This window comes from Vigna umbellata, chromosome 10 (genome assembly GCF_029865625.1).
Source record: "Vigna umbellata cultivar VRB3 chromosome 10, Vumbellata_1.0, whole genome shotgun sequence".
NCBI classification, from domain to species: Eukaryota; Viridiplantae; Streptophyta; class Magnoliopsida; order Fabales; family Fabaceae; genus Vigna; species Vigna umbellata.
In genome coordinates, this window is record NC_142174.1 from 10,271,849 (window position 1) to 10,288,137 (window position 16,289).

The 16,289-nt window shown below is 34.1% G+C and overlaps 2 protein-coding genes and 2 non-coding genes across 5 annotated transcripts; 3 read left to right on the forward strand and 1 right to left on the reverse strand.

Moving 5' to 3' along the window:
* The first annotated feature begins 230 nt into the window (after window positions 1-230).
* On the forward strand, window positions 231-4,724 carry LOC148191868 (uncharacterized). The gene is made up of 7 exons (XM_088100462.1): window positions 231-504; window positions 602-692; window positions 2,410-2,525; window positions 2,702-2,761; window positions 2,846-2,911; window positions 4,175-4,371; window positions 4,457-4,724. Exons 1-6 carry the CDS (start codon window positions 448-450, stop codon window positions 4,364-4,366), a joined length of 582 nt encoding a protein of 193 aa, XP_087956588.1. The 5' UTR covers window positions 231-447; the 3' UTR covers window positions 4,367-4,371; window positions 4,457-4,724.
* Window positions 4,725-10,567: 5,843 nt separating this feature from the next.
* On the forward strand, window positions 10,568-10,641 carry TRNAT-AGU (transfer RNA threonine (anticodon AGU)). The gene has a single exon. It is a non-coding gene; the product is annotated as a tRNA-Thr (tRNA).
* Window positions 10,642-10,743: 102 nt separating this feature from the next.
* On the forward strand, window positions 10,744-10,817 carry TRNAT-AGU (transfer RNA threonine (anticodon AGU)). The gene has a single exon. It is a non-coding gene; the product is annotated as a tRNA-Thr (tRNA).
* A 90-nt stretch (window positions 10,818-10,907) lies between these two features.
* On the reverse strand, window positions 10,908-13,684 carry LOC148191871 (hypothetical protein At1g04090-like). Of its 2 annotated transcripts, none has more exons than XM_088099923.1 (2): window positions 13,226-13,684; window positions 10,908-12,786 (listed from the first exon to the last, which is right to left on the reverse strand). In XM_088099923.1, exons 1-2 carry the CDS (start codon window positions 13,437-13,439, stop codon window positions 11,204-11,206), a joined length of 1,797 nt encoding a protein of 598 aa, XP_087956049.1. In that variant the 5' UTR covers window positions 13,440-13,684; the 3' UTR covers window positions 10,908-11,203. The 2 variants fall into 2 exon arrangements, with proteins under 2 accessions (XP_087956049.1, XP_087956048.1); XM_088099922.1 differs by having other exon boundaries at window positions 10,908-12,792.
* Between the last annotated feature and the right edge of the window lie 2,605 nt (window positions 13,685-16,289).

Sequence of the window (16,289 nt, forward strand, 5' to 3'; positions counted from 1 at the left end):
AAGTATACCATAAGAACACTAAAAGTAAGTATACATGTAACAACTCAATAAAAAAAACTTTTTGTATATATATATATATATATATATATATATATATATATATGTATAAATTAATAATGAATGTTATTAACTTATTACAATTCATGAAAATATTTTTTACTTTAAAATATAAACAAAATAGTGTGGTGCATTGTTTTGTTTCAAATTTCAATTTCAATTTCAATTTCAATGCCAATTCAAAATGAGTTTGGGTTGTTAGTTGGAGCTTACATTGGGAGAAAATTCTTGGAAGGAAGGAAAAAGCCAAAGGCAGAAAAATTGGTTTGATTGTTCAAAGTTGACAGAAACTCTCTTTCATTCTCAGCTCAATTTGCAAAATCGATCAAAACCCAAATTGAAATCTCGTAGCTTTCGCAATCTGATAGATACTCACATACAAGCACCGGCATGGGTCAAGCTTTTCGGAAGCTCTTCGACACCTTCTTCGGCAACACCGACATGAGGGTAATTTCTAACAACCCTACTTGTTTATTCTTTTGTGTTTGTTAGATGTTAATTTCTGAACTCAATTATTTGTTGTTTCGATGATCTGGTTGTTCAGGTTGTGATGCTCGGTCTTGATGCTGCTGGCAAAACAACCATACTTTACAAGCTTCACATTGGAGAAGTTTTATCCACTGTTCCTACAATTGGTAGGTGGATTGATTAGGTCTAATTTTATAATTTTTTATTTGTTAGATCCTAACGCATATTTGTTCTTCCTTAAATCTTTCTTGCTTGGTTATCTGCTTTGTTTTTGTGCTTTGATTGCGTAAATTTGAGTTTTAGCACAGTTGTATATTTGCTCCCTTGACTTTGTATTGACTGGCGAAACTTTTTAACAATAAAGCCACGTTTTGTAAGAATAAGTTTGTTGCGATAAAAGAGGATTTCCCCTCTTGATTGTCAGGAAATAATATCTACTGGCAATGGGTACAAGTGAAGTGCATGGAACCATGTTTGGATTTTCAATTAATTTAGTGGAACAAAAGTTAGAGCTGGAAATAAATTGCTGTGGTTTTTTCTTTTCAGACACGGTAAAACTCACACATTGCTGTGCACTTTAATATTTTGTTAGGAGTTAGTTTTGCAAGTATTGGTTGAGATTGAAACAATAAACTTATTTTTCATCAATGACAGCGTGATTATAAAAGTGCTGTCAATGAAAATATTCTATTGCCGATATCCTTAAAATGAAAAAAAAATACATGAAATAAAAAGGATTTTGCTGATTAATTAATAAGAGTGGATAGTTTTAATATGGGGCAAAATTATCTGCAATATGTAATCTTTCTGAAGATCTGATTCTTCCTTTGATTGAAGCAGCAGACTCACGTCTCCGCTGAGAGCTAATGTAAATTCTATTTGATTGCTAAACCTGGTGACCTGGTCCAAGTTTATCCTTTTATTTTATTTTATTTTTTGCTATATATGTGTGAGTGTATGTATGTAATTGCCCTTTAAACTTATTTATGGAGTTCTGTTGTTTACTTTTATTTATGGATTTATGTTATTATTAAGAACTTTATTTTGGATAATTACTTTACTATGATGATATTTTGAAATTTAAACTATGAGATCACATTATCTTGACCTTTATTCGTCATTTAATGCATTAATACTTTATTATAATAAAAATTTAAATGCGGGTAGGATTTGTCAAATTATGTTAGACATGTATATTATATTTTTTATTTTTTATTTTTTATTGTAGATTGGGTCAATCGAGTTAATCAAGTGACCCAAAGGTCCGACCATTAACCTAGTATCTCAACCGGGTCAATAACTAGACTGGTTTTCATAACACTGGATTTGGGATCTTCGATTGCTCCACTAAACTTGAAAAAGCCCTTCTCTGTTCTCTTGAAGTTGTCCAAAAAATTTACTTAGACATTAAATTTAGAGTCTAACTTAACCCTACTAAACATCTTACAAGGTTAGTACCCTACTTCCATATTCTATTTTAGTTATATTCACCCTTTAAATTTTATTTAAGACAACCCCCAAACAGGCTTCAACTACCGTAGGCTAGAGGTTATAATTTAATGCAACTTTCCAACAAATTTGATTTAAATTGCAGGTATGAAGAGTTGACATACTCTGGCAGTTATTGTCAACGATCACTCTTCTAACCTTCCTTCTGTCTCTGCTCAATATTTACTTTGTATAAATTTTCTAGCTCTAGTGGTTCATGATTCCAATAGTTGCATACTAATAGTTTTTGTCAAACTCTGAAGATTGACATGTTTGATAGTTTGTTAGTGACAGTTGCTAAATGTCTGTATGGTATTGACATGGCTTGTTTAATTGCAGCTAGCAAATAGGTCTATATATTGTTTTTCTAGGTTTATAATTTATATTGTCTTGCAGGTTTCAATGTGGAGAAAGTTCAGTATAAGAATGTTATTTTCACAGTTTGGGATGTTGGGGGACAAGAGAAACTAAGGCCGCTTTGGAGGCACTATTTTAACAACACAGATGGCCTGGTGAGGATTAATTTTCATGCTTATCTCAGTGAAAGTAGAGTTATGTTAAGCTGGTTGTTTTGTGAAAAATTCCTTCTTTCAACATCATTAATCATTCCAGTAAGTCTGGAAAGAAAGGTTTATATGGGCATATGGTGGCAAGGTTGATACTTTTGTTGATGTATTCATGTATACAGATCTATGTTGTTGATAGTCTGGACCGTGAGAGAATTGATAGAGCAAAGCAGGAATTTCAGGTGATAAAGTGAAATTTCACTTTCATAAGTGTCTTCGTATGTCATTCTGATCAAACTTTGAATTGATTCATGGATTACTTGCAGACAATCATAAATGACCCATTTATGCTCAATAGTGTCATCTTGGTGTTTGCCAACAAGCAGGACCTGGTATTTCTTTGCTACCCTTTTACTTGTTTTTAGTTGCACGTCCTGACATTAAGGTTATCTCTATGACTGGAGATCGTACAGTGGCGAAAACTTGTAATTGGTTGACATTGTTTACTGAATACACCAAGGGGATATCAGAATTTCTACTATTTTAGTTTGTTTAAAATGTACTGATACATATTTCTGTTAAGTTTTGCATTAATCAATTCATTGAAACAATTACAATCACATGATATTAGTTAGGAAGTTTCTGAAATGTTATTACTGCTATCTTAAATCTTGTGTAGAACAGCAATAACAACAACAAAAAAGTCCTATCCCACTAGGTGAACATAATAAAGCTTTTCGGGTGTTAAACTTTAGGATATAGAGAGACATTAAATTGAAACGATATGGTTTTGAGGCAGTACAAGTGTCTTATTTATATTGAGAAAATGAAATTAGTACAATAGATAGAGGAAATTTAACATCCTCTATTAATAAGGATATGATACGGGAATAAGTAAAACTGTTCCTAATAATTCATATATAATTTATATATTCCTGATTAGAAATATATGTGCCTTATTTTTGTACTTATAACACTCCTCCTCAAATAAGAGCATGTAAGTCGTTTGTGCTCATATAACTTTTGGGGTGGGATATTAGGGCCTTTTTGCGAAGATGGTTAGAAGTATGGTCCCTGCTGGTCCTGTTCCTCGTGATTAAATTTAGAACTGGATCAGGTAGACACATAATACAACAGCTCTAAAGATAACCAGAAGTATAGCGTTTGGTCTTAGAGCTATCCATACGCCAGATAGCCTGCCCGGCCATAAAAAAATCACTAACAACTGTAGTTTCATCTTGGTCTAAAATTCAACTCATCTTTTTGCTATATTATGTGGAGTAATATCTGTTTTTACTTCTTCCGCTATTAGGAGGGGATAATGCTGCAATTCGTGCCAATTTCAGGATTGTGTTTAACCTTGCTCAGATTGATTGTTTGATGGGGTATAAACGGGTTGAAAATATCTTGCTAGATATGTACCAAGTTGATGGCTGAAATTAACTTGTGGTATTGATAAAATGTTTTTGCTAGAAATCTAGACCTAGAAGGTGGGAAAGCTGAAATGTTGGAATTGTTTTGTTCTCTGTGGTTATTATATGCTATATAAAATTATTAATCTTTGATATCCTGTAAAATAGCAGACTTCTATTCTTGAACAAAGTATTCTGCTCAAACAGTGAGTTTTGCCTTAATAATTTTTTTCCCTTTTGTAGAGAGGAGCTATGACGCCAATGGAAGTATGTGAAGGCCTAGGTCTCTTTGATCTAAAGAATAGAAAATGGCACATACAAGGCACATGTGCACTTAAAGGAGATGGCCTTTATGAAGGCCTGGACTGGTTGGCTTCAACTCTGAAGGAAAGAAAAGCTGCTGGGTTCTCTTCAATAGGAGCCTCGTCCTTCTAATCTAGGTTTGAACTATCTATCTGTTCAATGTTCATAAATAAGTTACCTTCCTTTTTACCATTCCATCATCATGGGTATTGCATACTGCAGGTATATTAGCCTTTGCCATCGAGCAACATGTAGGGTCAGTTTCATTCAAGAATGTTGTAAAAAAGTAATCAAATTTTTTGGGCTGAATTAGGTTACTCTATCTATTCATGATGAAGGAGATAGATGCTTTGACTTTGAAGGTGCTTAGAGAAGACTTTGCACAGTGTATAGAAGTTTGAGCCTGTCGAATGAAAACTAATTTGAATCTCACGAATTCTATTGTCATATAGATGTCCCTGTTTGTGGTGGACATGTATCTTTTGGTTCATTTTCGCATGATTTACACTAATCCTTCCCTTTTTTTCCCTTTGTTGTGTGGCTGAAAACTGTTGTCATTGACATATTAAGATTTGGATTCTCTGAAGTGAGTTAAATCTTCATCCCTAATAAATCAAGGATTAGTTAAAATATCAACAGATGATCTAAAATATTAAGCTTGTGAAATTTATTCGATTTTCCTACCATTTACGTTCTTATGCAAATATTTACTGAGATTGTAAAACATTAGTTTCATGGTCTGCTTCAGATTGTTCTGCTTTTGAAAGGTTAAGATATAATACTTGTACTGATTTTGCAATTTTTTATGACTAATTGAAGCCATGTCGAACTTGACTTCTAAATGATAATTATTAGGAAAGTTTTTTTAGCTTTATCAAGAAAATAAAGAAAAATAAATAAAAGATTAGAAATTAAGATCATTTTTTGTAGTTTGCTTCATAAAGATGAAAATTGCTTGACTGTGTAGAAAGTTAAAGAGAATATATGTATATAAGAATATATACTTAAGATTGAAAAGAAATAATTCTTGAGGGCTTAATTGATCCCTCTCACAATCTTCTATTTATAAGAATAAATTGATACACAAATACATGATAAATAGGGTAACCCTAGACACAATATAATCATGATAAATAGGGTAATCCTAGACACAATATAATCATGATAAATAGGGTAACCCTTGACACACTATAATGATGATAAAATAGGATAAATATCCTAACACTCCCCCTCAAGCTGGAGCATACAAATTGTATGTACCAAGCTTGGAACAAATAAACTCAATCCGAGGACCCCTTAATGACTTAGTCAATACATCTGCGAGTTGATCGTTTGACCCAATAAACTCAGTACATATTTCTTTGGTCAACAACTTTTCACGAACAAAATGACAATCAATTTCTATATGTTTAGTCCTCTCGTGAAACACTGGATTTGATGCAATGTGGAGAGCAGCTTGATTGTCGCAATACATCTTCATAGTATGGATGTCACAAAATTTAAGCTCTTGAAGGAATTGTTTCACCCATATAAGTTCACATGTTAATGATGCCATTGCCCTATACTCGGCTTCTGCGGTTGATCGAGCTACTACATTCTGTTTCTTACTTTTCCATGAAATAATGTTTCCTCCCAGAAAAACACAATATCCTGTTGTAGACCGTCTATCAATAGGTGAACCTGCCCAATCTGCATCACAATACCCAGATACATGAATGCTTCCTTTATCTTCATATAACAATCCTTGCCCGGGAGCCTTCTTTACATACCTTAGAATGCGAATGAGAGCATTCCAATGGTCAACACATGGAGCCTGCATGAACTGACTAACCACTCCAACTGCAAAGGATAGATCTGGCCTTGTAATAGTGAGATAAATCAGTTTGCCAACCAGCCTCCTATACCTCTCTGGATCGGAGAATAATTCACCTTCTTCTGTCCTTAATTTCTGGTTTGGGTCCATGGGACTGTCTACCGGTCTACAATCAATCATGCCTGTTTCTTGTAATATATCAAGAGCATACTTCCTTTGGGAGATTACAACTCCATCTTTTGATTGTGCTACTTCAATGCCTAAGAAGTATTTGAGACTTCCAAGATCCTTGGTTTGAAAATGTCTACACAAGTACTCTTTTAGTTGAGATATTCCAACAGCATCATTTCCTGTAATGACAATATCATCAACATATACTATTAAGTAAACACATTTCCCGAGAGAAGAATGACAATAAAAAACTGAATGGTCTGCTTCACTGCGTTTTAGCCCAAATTTTTGAACAATGGAGCTAAACTTTCCAAACCAAGCACGTGGGGATTGCTTGAGGCCATATAGAGATCGATGCAATTTGCATACCATACCAGACTCCCCCTGAGCAACAAACCCAGGAGGTTGCTCCATATAAACTTCTTCCTCAAGATCACCATGTAGGAAGGCATTCTTGATATCCAATTGATGAAGTGGCCAGTGACGAATGGCTGCCATGGCAAAGAAGAGACGAATAGTAGTCATCTTGGCAACAGGAGAGAAAGTGTCACAATAATCAAGACCATAAACCTGAGTGTAACCTTTTGCAACAAGCCGCGCTTTGAGCCGATCAATTTCACCATCAGGGCCAACTTTAACTGCATACACCCATCGACAACCAACCGCCTTTTTTCCTGGGGGAAGGGGCACCAGCTCCCAAGTATTACTGTGGTCAAGAGCCTGCATTTCTGCAATCATAGCTTGTCGCCATCCAGGATGATCAAGTGCTTCTTTCACATTCTTGGGTATAACAACAGAGGACACTGAGGATAAAAGAGAAAAATAGGAGGGCGACAATCGATGATAGCTTAGAAAATTATAAATGGGATGAGGGTTCCGAGTGGAACGAGTACCTTTTCTGAGGGCAATAGGCCATGCTGAATCATTTGCACCAGGAGGCGTGGGAGGAGGTGACGAGGGAGAAGAATCTGAAGTAGGAGATTCACCATTGTCTTGGGGAGGTGGACTATCCATTGAGGCCCTGTGTGGGATGATCTCAGTATATGGAGAAACAGGTGTAGAAGGATTGTGATCAAGACTTGGAATGACAGAGACAGTGGAGCTATTCGACTCAGCCATTGGAATAGGAAGGACTTGCTGGAGGATAGAAACATCCTGAACAGATGGAGAGAAGTAAGGAGTCTGTTCAAAGAATGTGACATTGGCAGACATGTAATACTTCTTAGTTTCAGGAGAGTAACACCGATATCCTTTTTGAAGTCGAGAATAGCCTAAGAAGACACATTTGAGAGCGCGAGCGGAGAGTTTGTCTAGACCTGGAGACATGTCATGAACAAAACATACACAGCCAAACACTCGGGGAGATGTATGAAAGAGAGGATCATTAGGAAACAAAATGGAGAAAGGGACTTTATTATCAAGAGAGGAGGAGGGCATCCTATTAATAAGATAACATGCAGTTAAGATGGCATCCCCAGTGATGGACAGGAATATGGGCACCAAGCAAAAGGGTACGAGCAGTTTCAACCAAGTGTCTATTTTTTCGTTCTGCTATACCATTTTGTTGTGGTGTATGAGGACAAGTAGACTGATGTAAGATACCATGGGAACTCAAGATGGCAGAAAAGGAGGATGAGAAATACTCTTTTGCATTATCAGTTCTTAATATTTTGATTACTTGACCAAATTGATTCTTGATTTCATTCAAAAAGGATGTAAAGATAGCTAACAATTCAGAACGATTTTTCATAAGATAAACCCAAGTACATCTTGAATATTCATCAATAAAGGTAACAAAATATCTAAAACCAAAGGAGGAGATACGACTAGGTCCCCATATATCAGAATGGATGATGGAAAAACTAGAATTACATATTGATTGAGACCTTTTAGGAAAGGAAGATCTAACATGTTTTCCTAATTGACATGACTCACATTCTAAGGTTTGGAGACTACTAAGTTCAGGACACATCTTTTTTAATTTGGACAAATGAGGATGACCAAGTCGATCATGTAGCACTTTAGGATTAGGAGCAGCAACACAAGACACCCTTGGACGAGATCCAAAATGGTATAATCCGCCAGCTTCATATCCTTCTCCAATCTGTCTCCCCGAACCACGCTCCTGTATAACAAAAGATTTATGATCAAAGGTTATTGAACAATTTAACATTTTAGTCAACTGGCTTAAGAAAATTAAATTAAAAGGACAATTAGGGACAAAAAGGACTGAGTTGAGATTGAGGGAGGGAGACAAAGAAACATGACCGACTCCTTTGGAAGAAGTTTTAGATCCATTTGCAAGGGTTATGAAATGAGGTTTTTCTCGAAAGGAAATAGATGAGAACAAAGAGCTATTACCAGAAATGTGATCAGAAGCACCTGAGTCAATTACCCATGAATTTTGACATTCCATAGATTGAGAAACGCAGGCGGTTGATGTATTGGGAGATTGAGATGGTTGTGCCAAGCTGTTAGACTTTAACCTTAAATACTCTTGATATTCATCCTCAGAAAACATAGAAGTGGAGGTTTCAGTTTTCGAAGTGGAAGTTTCAGTCTTCGAAATATTGGCGGTTTTGGAAGGGAAACCATGTAAGGAGTAGCAATTCTCTTGAGTATGACCCATCTTTTTACAATATGTGCATTGAGTACGTCCCCGACCTCCTCGTCCTCCTCCTCTAGTGCCACGTCTTCCTCTTCCTCGTGTGGCAACCATGACAGATGGTTCCACTAGTTCATGCGCTTCTTGAGTTTGAGATACCGGGACACGTAGAAGGCGAGTGGTCAATGTTTCCATAGAGGGGACCTCATGACTAGTTAGAAGTTGATCTCTGAGATGATCAAAATCGGGATGTAGGGCACGAAGGATCAGCACCATGTAAAATTTGTCTAGTTTCTTTTTAATATCCTCTAATGGATCTACTTCCAAAAACATCCTAAGTTCTTCGACAGCAGATTGGGCTTCAGCCATGAAGGACACCATATCATGGTCAGCCATTTTAAGAGATGCAAGCTTGTTCGTAGTGTCATAGAGACGTTGAATATCGTTGGCATAAATGTTTTGGGCTTTCTTCCAAAAGGAGTGACAAGTTTTGAAAGCCCTCAAAGATACAAGAAGTTTGGGTTCCACTGATTGCCATAACAGGGTACACAACTGGAAATCTGCTTGTTTCCACTGAGCAGCTTTTTCAATAGGCACATGGCTTCCATCTCGCTCAAGGTGGTCATAATGCCCTTGGCCGAGGAACCACATTTCAACCGCAGCAGACCATGATAGATAATTTTTTCCATTTAGCTTCTCGGAGGTAATTGATGGACTTCCAGAGAAGGAAAGAGTACTGCCAGACGCCATCTCTGAAGAAGACAAATAGTACTAGCGAGGAACAAGAAAACCCTAAGGGTTTAGACGAAGGAAACTGTGACAGTGATGGACGACCGGTGGCCGGCATCGGCGGGCGGTGAACGGCGGCCGGCGACGGACGACGGTGGCCGGCGGCGACGGTGGCCGGACGGTGGCCGGCGGCAGCGACAGTGGCCGGCGGCGGCGACGGTGGCCGGCGGCGGGCAGCGGCGGGCAGCGGCGGGCAGCGGCGGGCGACGAAGAACTGTGGCGCCGGACAGATATATATTACGAGACAGAAACCAGAGCGGGATCGACCCGCTCTGATACCAACTTAAGATTGAAAAGAAATAATTCTTGAGGGCTTAATTGATCCCTCTCACAATCTTCTATTTATAAGAATAAATTGATACACAAATACATGATAAATAGGGTAACCCTAGACACAATATAATCATGATAAATAGGGTAATCCTAGACACAATATAATCATGATAAATAAGATAACCCTTGACACACTATAATGATGATAAAATAGGATAAATATCCTAACATATATAAAGGTTTCAAATAAAGACATGTAATAAAAACGAGAATATTTTGTCTTTATATCTCTATAAAATAAACCTATACTTTCGTTCTCTAATTAGATGGAACACATTTTTATTGATGCCAAATATTTCCTTCTTTGGTGGGTTAAATGCCTTGAAAATGGAGAAAAGACGGATTTAATGATATAATCAGTGTTAACAAGAGATAAAATTCAGAAATAATGAATTTTTTTTATAATCATTTGTTCAAATCAAATTCAAAATAATTTAGAAATAGTGAATTTTATGTATCATAATTATAGGATAATTGTCGAAGGCCAAAGTTAGATACGACTAACAGTTAACAAATACCTAAACAATATTGTCCTTAAATTGAACAAAGATTGATTATAAAAAATCAACTTTCAAAAATGTTATTTTATATAATTAATGTTGTTTACTTTGAAAAATGAACAGCTCTCGTAGCTCAGTTGGTTAGAGCACCCGTTTAGTAAGCGGGAGGTCTTGAGTTCGACTCTCAACGAGAGCAATTTTGGACTAAAATACTTTTAGTCATATAACTCAATTGTTTACGTTATAATAACTCAATTGTTTACGTTATAATTTAAGGTAATTCAAATGATTTCATGAAGCTCTCGTAGCTCAGTTGGTTAGAGCACCCGTTTAGTAAGCGGGAGGTCTTGAGTTCGACTCTCAACGAGAGCATTTCTCACCGTTGGACTTAATTATTTATTTATCCATTTTTATTTGGCATGAACGAAACACAAGTAATTTTCATTGAATCATCCACAGTCATGCCAAACAATTTTTTGGTATTGATAAACATATCACCGGAGGATATCAGACATTTTCAGTACAACTCTCATAAAACACAAGCCCAGACAAGAAATCCTAATTTTCAACTTTCTATCCTCTCCAAATCCAATAATAATAACAGAAGTTCCTCCCAAAACTATAGCACAAGTATATAACCTCTCTCACTATATATATGAATGTACAACAACATATAGTTACAACATTCTGGCCCAGAAAAAAATAACTTAGCCGATGTGACCAATTGGTTTCATGTATATATTGAGCTTCGTATAAGTTCACCATCTTTCATCTCCTATCCAGTTATTTTTCTCCTTTGGCCCTGTAGGACCTTCCTGACCATACAGCTCCACTGGAAGCTTTCTAATCAGATAACCAAATGGATTTCGTAGCCTCCCAGGAAGGGTGTTTATCATCTTATCTAACTCAGTTTTTGAATCATAAACAATTTTAGGACCCCACTGTCTCATAAACTGCAACCACTGAGGCTCTGTGACAGCATCTCCTAGATACTCAGCTGCAACAATCTCGTACTGAACACTGGAATCCACGTACAAATTACTACGAGCAGCGTCATTCCTAATACCAACCCCTAATTTTGAAGACCCTTGGATATATGTTCCAGGGTGGGGGTAACTTGCATGTCCATTTTTTGATGCGTAGACAATAGCTTTATTGCCATTAATGTACTCCAGTTCATAGGCATCCACCCATATGCCACCACTGTGCTGTGAGAAATATATACTCCACAACTCTCCAGAGAAGTTGCATATACGAAGTGTAAAATGCTCCCAGTCACAAACATGCTCTCCAACCCTGCTAAAAGCCCTACTTGTCATTCCAATTTTCAGAGTGGAGGGTCCATTGAAAGGGCAAAACACCCACATAGCAATATCAGTAAAAGTTCCACCAAGAGCAGGCTTCACATGAACATAAAGCTTAGCACTATTCAAGTCCCCATGTTTGACAAATTCCCTTCTATCATCACTCGGCAAATCTATCCAAAACTCCCCATCATTTGTTCCCCCACCTGGTAAATTTGAGCCAGCTGCATCAATGGCCTCTCCTGTACACACGCCCTTTCTGTACAACAAGGCTCCGTTATTGAAAAACCAATCAACAGAAGAAGGCAAGTAAACTTCCTCAGGATGAAAGAAAACAGTAGGACCATAGTGCTGTATAAGTGCATGTATTTGGTGGAGGCGTGGCATTGCAGGTAGCATAGGATTCAAGTTCTTTAAGCACACAATAGGTAGCTCTTCTCCCTTGTTCCAACAACTTGTGCAGAAAAAAGTCCCCACTGAAACTCCTTTTCCCAGCATGCCACGCTCACAAGGTCTTAGACTCCACACCTGAAATGGAAACTCAGGATTCACAGAAGTAGCATCAAGCAACAGCCTGTAAGGTTGACACCTACTAGTAAGGTCAGCACGAACACAAATCATTTCATCCAAATTGGGTTTGTCAGGCCTGTTAGTAACCAAGTAGCCAAGGGCACAGTAACCTTCAGGAGGCTGAGGCATCCAAAAGTATGCAGAACCTATTGTCAATTCCCTTCTTCCTGCACTGGAACACCATACCAACATATAATCAAGGGGATTCTTCAAAGCTGGGAACTTGTCACGGTTGCTTCTTTCAGATGAGCCAGTTTCCACTTCCCTAACAACAAGCACAAAACCCCATAACGGCTTGTCGCTTGGCTGACAATAATGACCAAGGATATGGAACCCATCTGGTATTCCCACAGGCTTATAGAATGCAACAGGCTTTCCCATGTTGCTGTTCCAAACAAACTCAAACGTAGTAACCTTGCGCACTTCTATTTCACCAAGGTTTACAATCCCAGAAGCAAAATCTTGTCCTGTGACTAGATACACAAAATCACAGCACGGATTAATCACTGATCGAGAGACACAAGTAACTAAAACATGACAAATCTTATCTTTGTATAGTTTTTATTTACATACATATATTATACAGTGCCTTCTTTTATGTATTATTCTCTAATTAGAATAGAAGTTTATCACATAGTCCATGAAAAAGTTCATAGTACAACACTGAAATCACTTTACAAACTTCATCCAAGTTTTGACTCCAAAATATATCATAGGCACTCAATTTCATAAAAAAAAAAAAATATATATATATATATATATATATATATATATATATATATATATATATATATATATATATATATATATATATAAATGGTATAACTAAAAACATATGAATGAAAATATATGAAATAACAAGTTTAGAGTTAAAAATTAATGAAGGGTGCGTTGGGGAATAATAACCTTGAGGCCATTGGGGAAGCGGAGAGGAAAGTGAAAAGGCTTGGGGGAGAGTGATGAGAGTGTTGTTCATTCGTCTCCGAAAGCAGTTGAATTTGAAGAGAAACATTTGAAGGAGATGCAACAGTTGCTGAAACAGATACACCAAATAGAACAAAAACCTCAACAATCGCTGCTTTGTATTCATGTTCAGATTAGATCCCGCAGAATCCATCATTATCAATTGCTTAAAAAGTCAGGGTTTTGATCAGTCATTTTCCTTGAAGAGGAAGATCAATTTGTGGGACACCCTCTCTGCCACTCTCTCTCTCTCTCTCTCTCTTCCACAGAATATGCAGAGAAAGAAGAACATGTTCCCAGTCACTCATACCATCTTGCGTGTTATTTTTTTCTTAATCATTGATTCTTCTCTTCGCCATCTTTCATTCTCCAACCTTTTTCCTGTTTTCTTTTGTCCCAAATTCCAGTATACGTGTCTTTCCTTCCGTTGAATTATACGTATCTTAAATAATACAACATTTTCTTTAACTAACCAAATTCTTATTTGAATTATTTGAATTTTCTTGAATTTAATCGAGTTATAATTGAAAATTTGAGTTTTAGAAAGTCAAATTTTGAAATGAGTTTTTGTAATTTTAATCGAGATATATTTTGAAATTTAGTTTATGGACAGTCAAGTTTAGATTTAATTTTTTAGACAACTGAATTTTGATTTGGTTTTTTGTGATTTTAGATTAAGTGAGAACTCGACAGACTGTTCGAAAACCAAATTTCAGAATATTTGTTGACTAAAATCATAAAAGCTCATTTCAAAATTTGAATTCTGAAATACAATTCAATTAAATTAACGAAAATTTAAGCTGAAAATCAAATTTTGACATGTTCAAAAATCATACTATTCGATAAATATTAATTGTGTGTTACTTTGGAAAATAAAAAAAACAAAATATGTTATGTTGGCAAAAAAATTCAAACTAACTATTAAACATAATAATATAATAAATCAAATATGAAGAAAACTAATTAACTTGCTAAAATAGTTTACGTTTAATTATTCTTTAAGATTTAGGAGATAACAGAAACATTCCCCGATAATACAGGGATAAAAATAAGAGCTAACACGGTTAAAGACTATTATTAACACGTGCATACAATACACAGCTCTAATTAATGAAGTATTCTACATATAAAATACAAATATATAATAATAATGATATATTTTAAATCATTTATTATTTTTAAATTAATTCTAATGTTTTTATATTTATAAAAAAAAAATATAAATCTAATAATATATTTAGAAATATTTTTAAAATGATGAAAAATATTTAATAAAAATATAAATTTAATAAACATTTATATAAAAATTAAATTTTGTATAATTTAAAAAGTATTTAACGTATTGTTACTGTAAACAATGTTTAACTTACCAATTACTCATACCTTGTTTCTTGAGTAAATAGTTTTCCAGTATAATAATTTAATTAAATAATAATATGAAATATTTATATCATCATCAGTCGGTTCTTGTAAAATAAGACGTATTTAAATTGAATTTTTAAATATAATAAACACTAAATGAACCCTCTCGAGTTGTATCGAAAAAGACGGTCACGTGGCTTGTTTTCTTCCACATTCTAAGCTCATACATGGCTAAATGCTGATACACTACTTTTTTCCATCACATTCAGACACACGAACATATATATATACATGCATACTTGTTAAATTTTTTTGTTTAAAATAGTACAATATCTTTAGATATTTAGTTTTTCTTTCTTTTAAGTTGAATTGTCAAGTTTTGTACAATTATTTTTATTAAAAATTAATTTAAAATTAAATTATGGACTGTTAAATTTGTTATTAAATTATAATGTTTACAAACTAATTTGTAGTTTTACAGATTTAGGGAAAATATTATATATATATATATATATATATATATATATATATATATACATATATATATATTATGAAAACGTACGATAAATAAAAAATACTAAATTTCTTTTTTCATACTACCATTCGCTTAAAATTTATTTTCAGGATATTTTAAAAATCAATATCCTCCCAAATCACTTTATTTAAAATAATTTTCATGAATAACGATTACTCCAGAGGTCTTTTCCGAAAAAACTATTAAAATATATATATATATATATATATATATATATATATATATATATATATATATATATAAAACATGAGAGTGATTAATTCATAAATTAAAAAAAAAAGCTCAAAGAAATAATAAAAAAACATCTACAAATTAATATATAAACTATTTTAACTACATTATTTTAATTTTGTGAATTGCATCATAAATTTATCCATTATTAAAGAGTTATCAATGTTTCTAATTTTTTAAATTTTGATGTGAAATCTATATCAAATTTTAAATTATTTTTATCAGTATATTTTATTAATAAATAAATTTAGTCTTATGATTAAACGATATTATTAAAACTTGTTGATGTAATAAATGACGTTACGCATCCATGTGTTAACATGATCGTATATCACGTCGGCATGAACATTCACATACATGGTAATGTCGGTTGTCATTTGAGCAAATAATTAATTCGTTTAATCATAAAAATCATATTTATTTATTCATAAAAAAATTAAATAAAAATAATTTAAAATGAATGAAATTCAATGCTTGATAAAAGTTAATAAGTTAAAAAGATAAAATAGTAAAAATTATTAAAAAAATTAATGAGTATGTTTCTACCTTAGGTATTGTAAGTTAATCATACATAATTGCTTATATTGATATTGTAAATATTTAAATGATATTATAAACATTTAAATATGATAGAATTATTTAAATTATAAAACAAATAGAAAATAAGTCAATGAACATATAAAATTATAAGAAATAAAATAACAATTTAAATATATATATATATATATATATATATATATATATATATATATATATATATATATATATATAATTTGTAGAATATGTTTACTCATTTAATATTTTTATCTTAAAATTTATTAACAAATAAATGTGGTTTTTATAAATAAAAATTAGAGCTGTCAAAAGGGTAATCCGACT

Excerpts from the sequence above, each read along its gene's own strand:
- LOC148191868 (XM_088100462.1), top strand. The coding sequence starts at position 448 with ATGGGTCAAGCTTTTCGGAAGCTCTTCGACACCTTCTTCGGCAACACC. Across the intron at positions 693-2,409 it reads ATCCACTGTTCCTACAATTG|GTTTCAATGTGGAGAAAGTT; the intron begins GTAGGTGGATTG and ends ATTGTCTTGCAG. Across the intron at positions 2,526-2,701 it reads TTAACAACACAGATGGCCTG|ATCTATGTTGTTGATAGTCT; the intron begins GTGAGGATTAAT and ends TCATGTATACAG.
- LOC148191871 (XM_088099922.1), bottom strand. The coding sequence starts at position 13,439 with ATGATGGATTCTGCGGGATCTAATCTGAACATGAATACAAAGCAGCGA. Across the intron at positions 12,793-13,225 it reads GCTTCCCCAATGGCCTCAAG|TCACAGGACAAGATTTTGCT; the intron begins GTTATTATTCCC and ends TTGTGTATCTAG.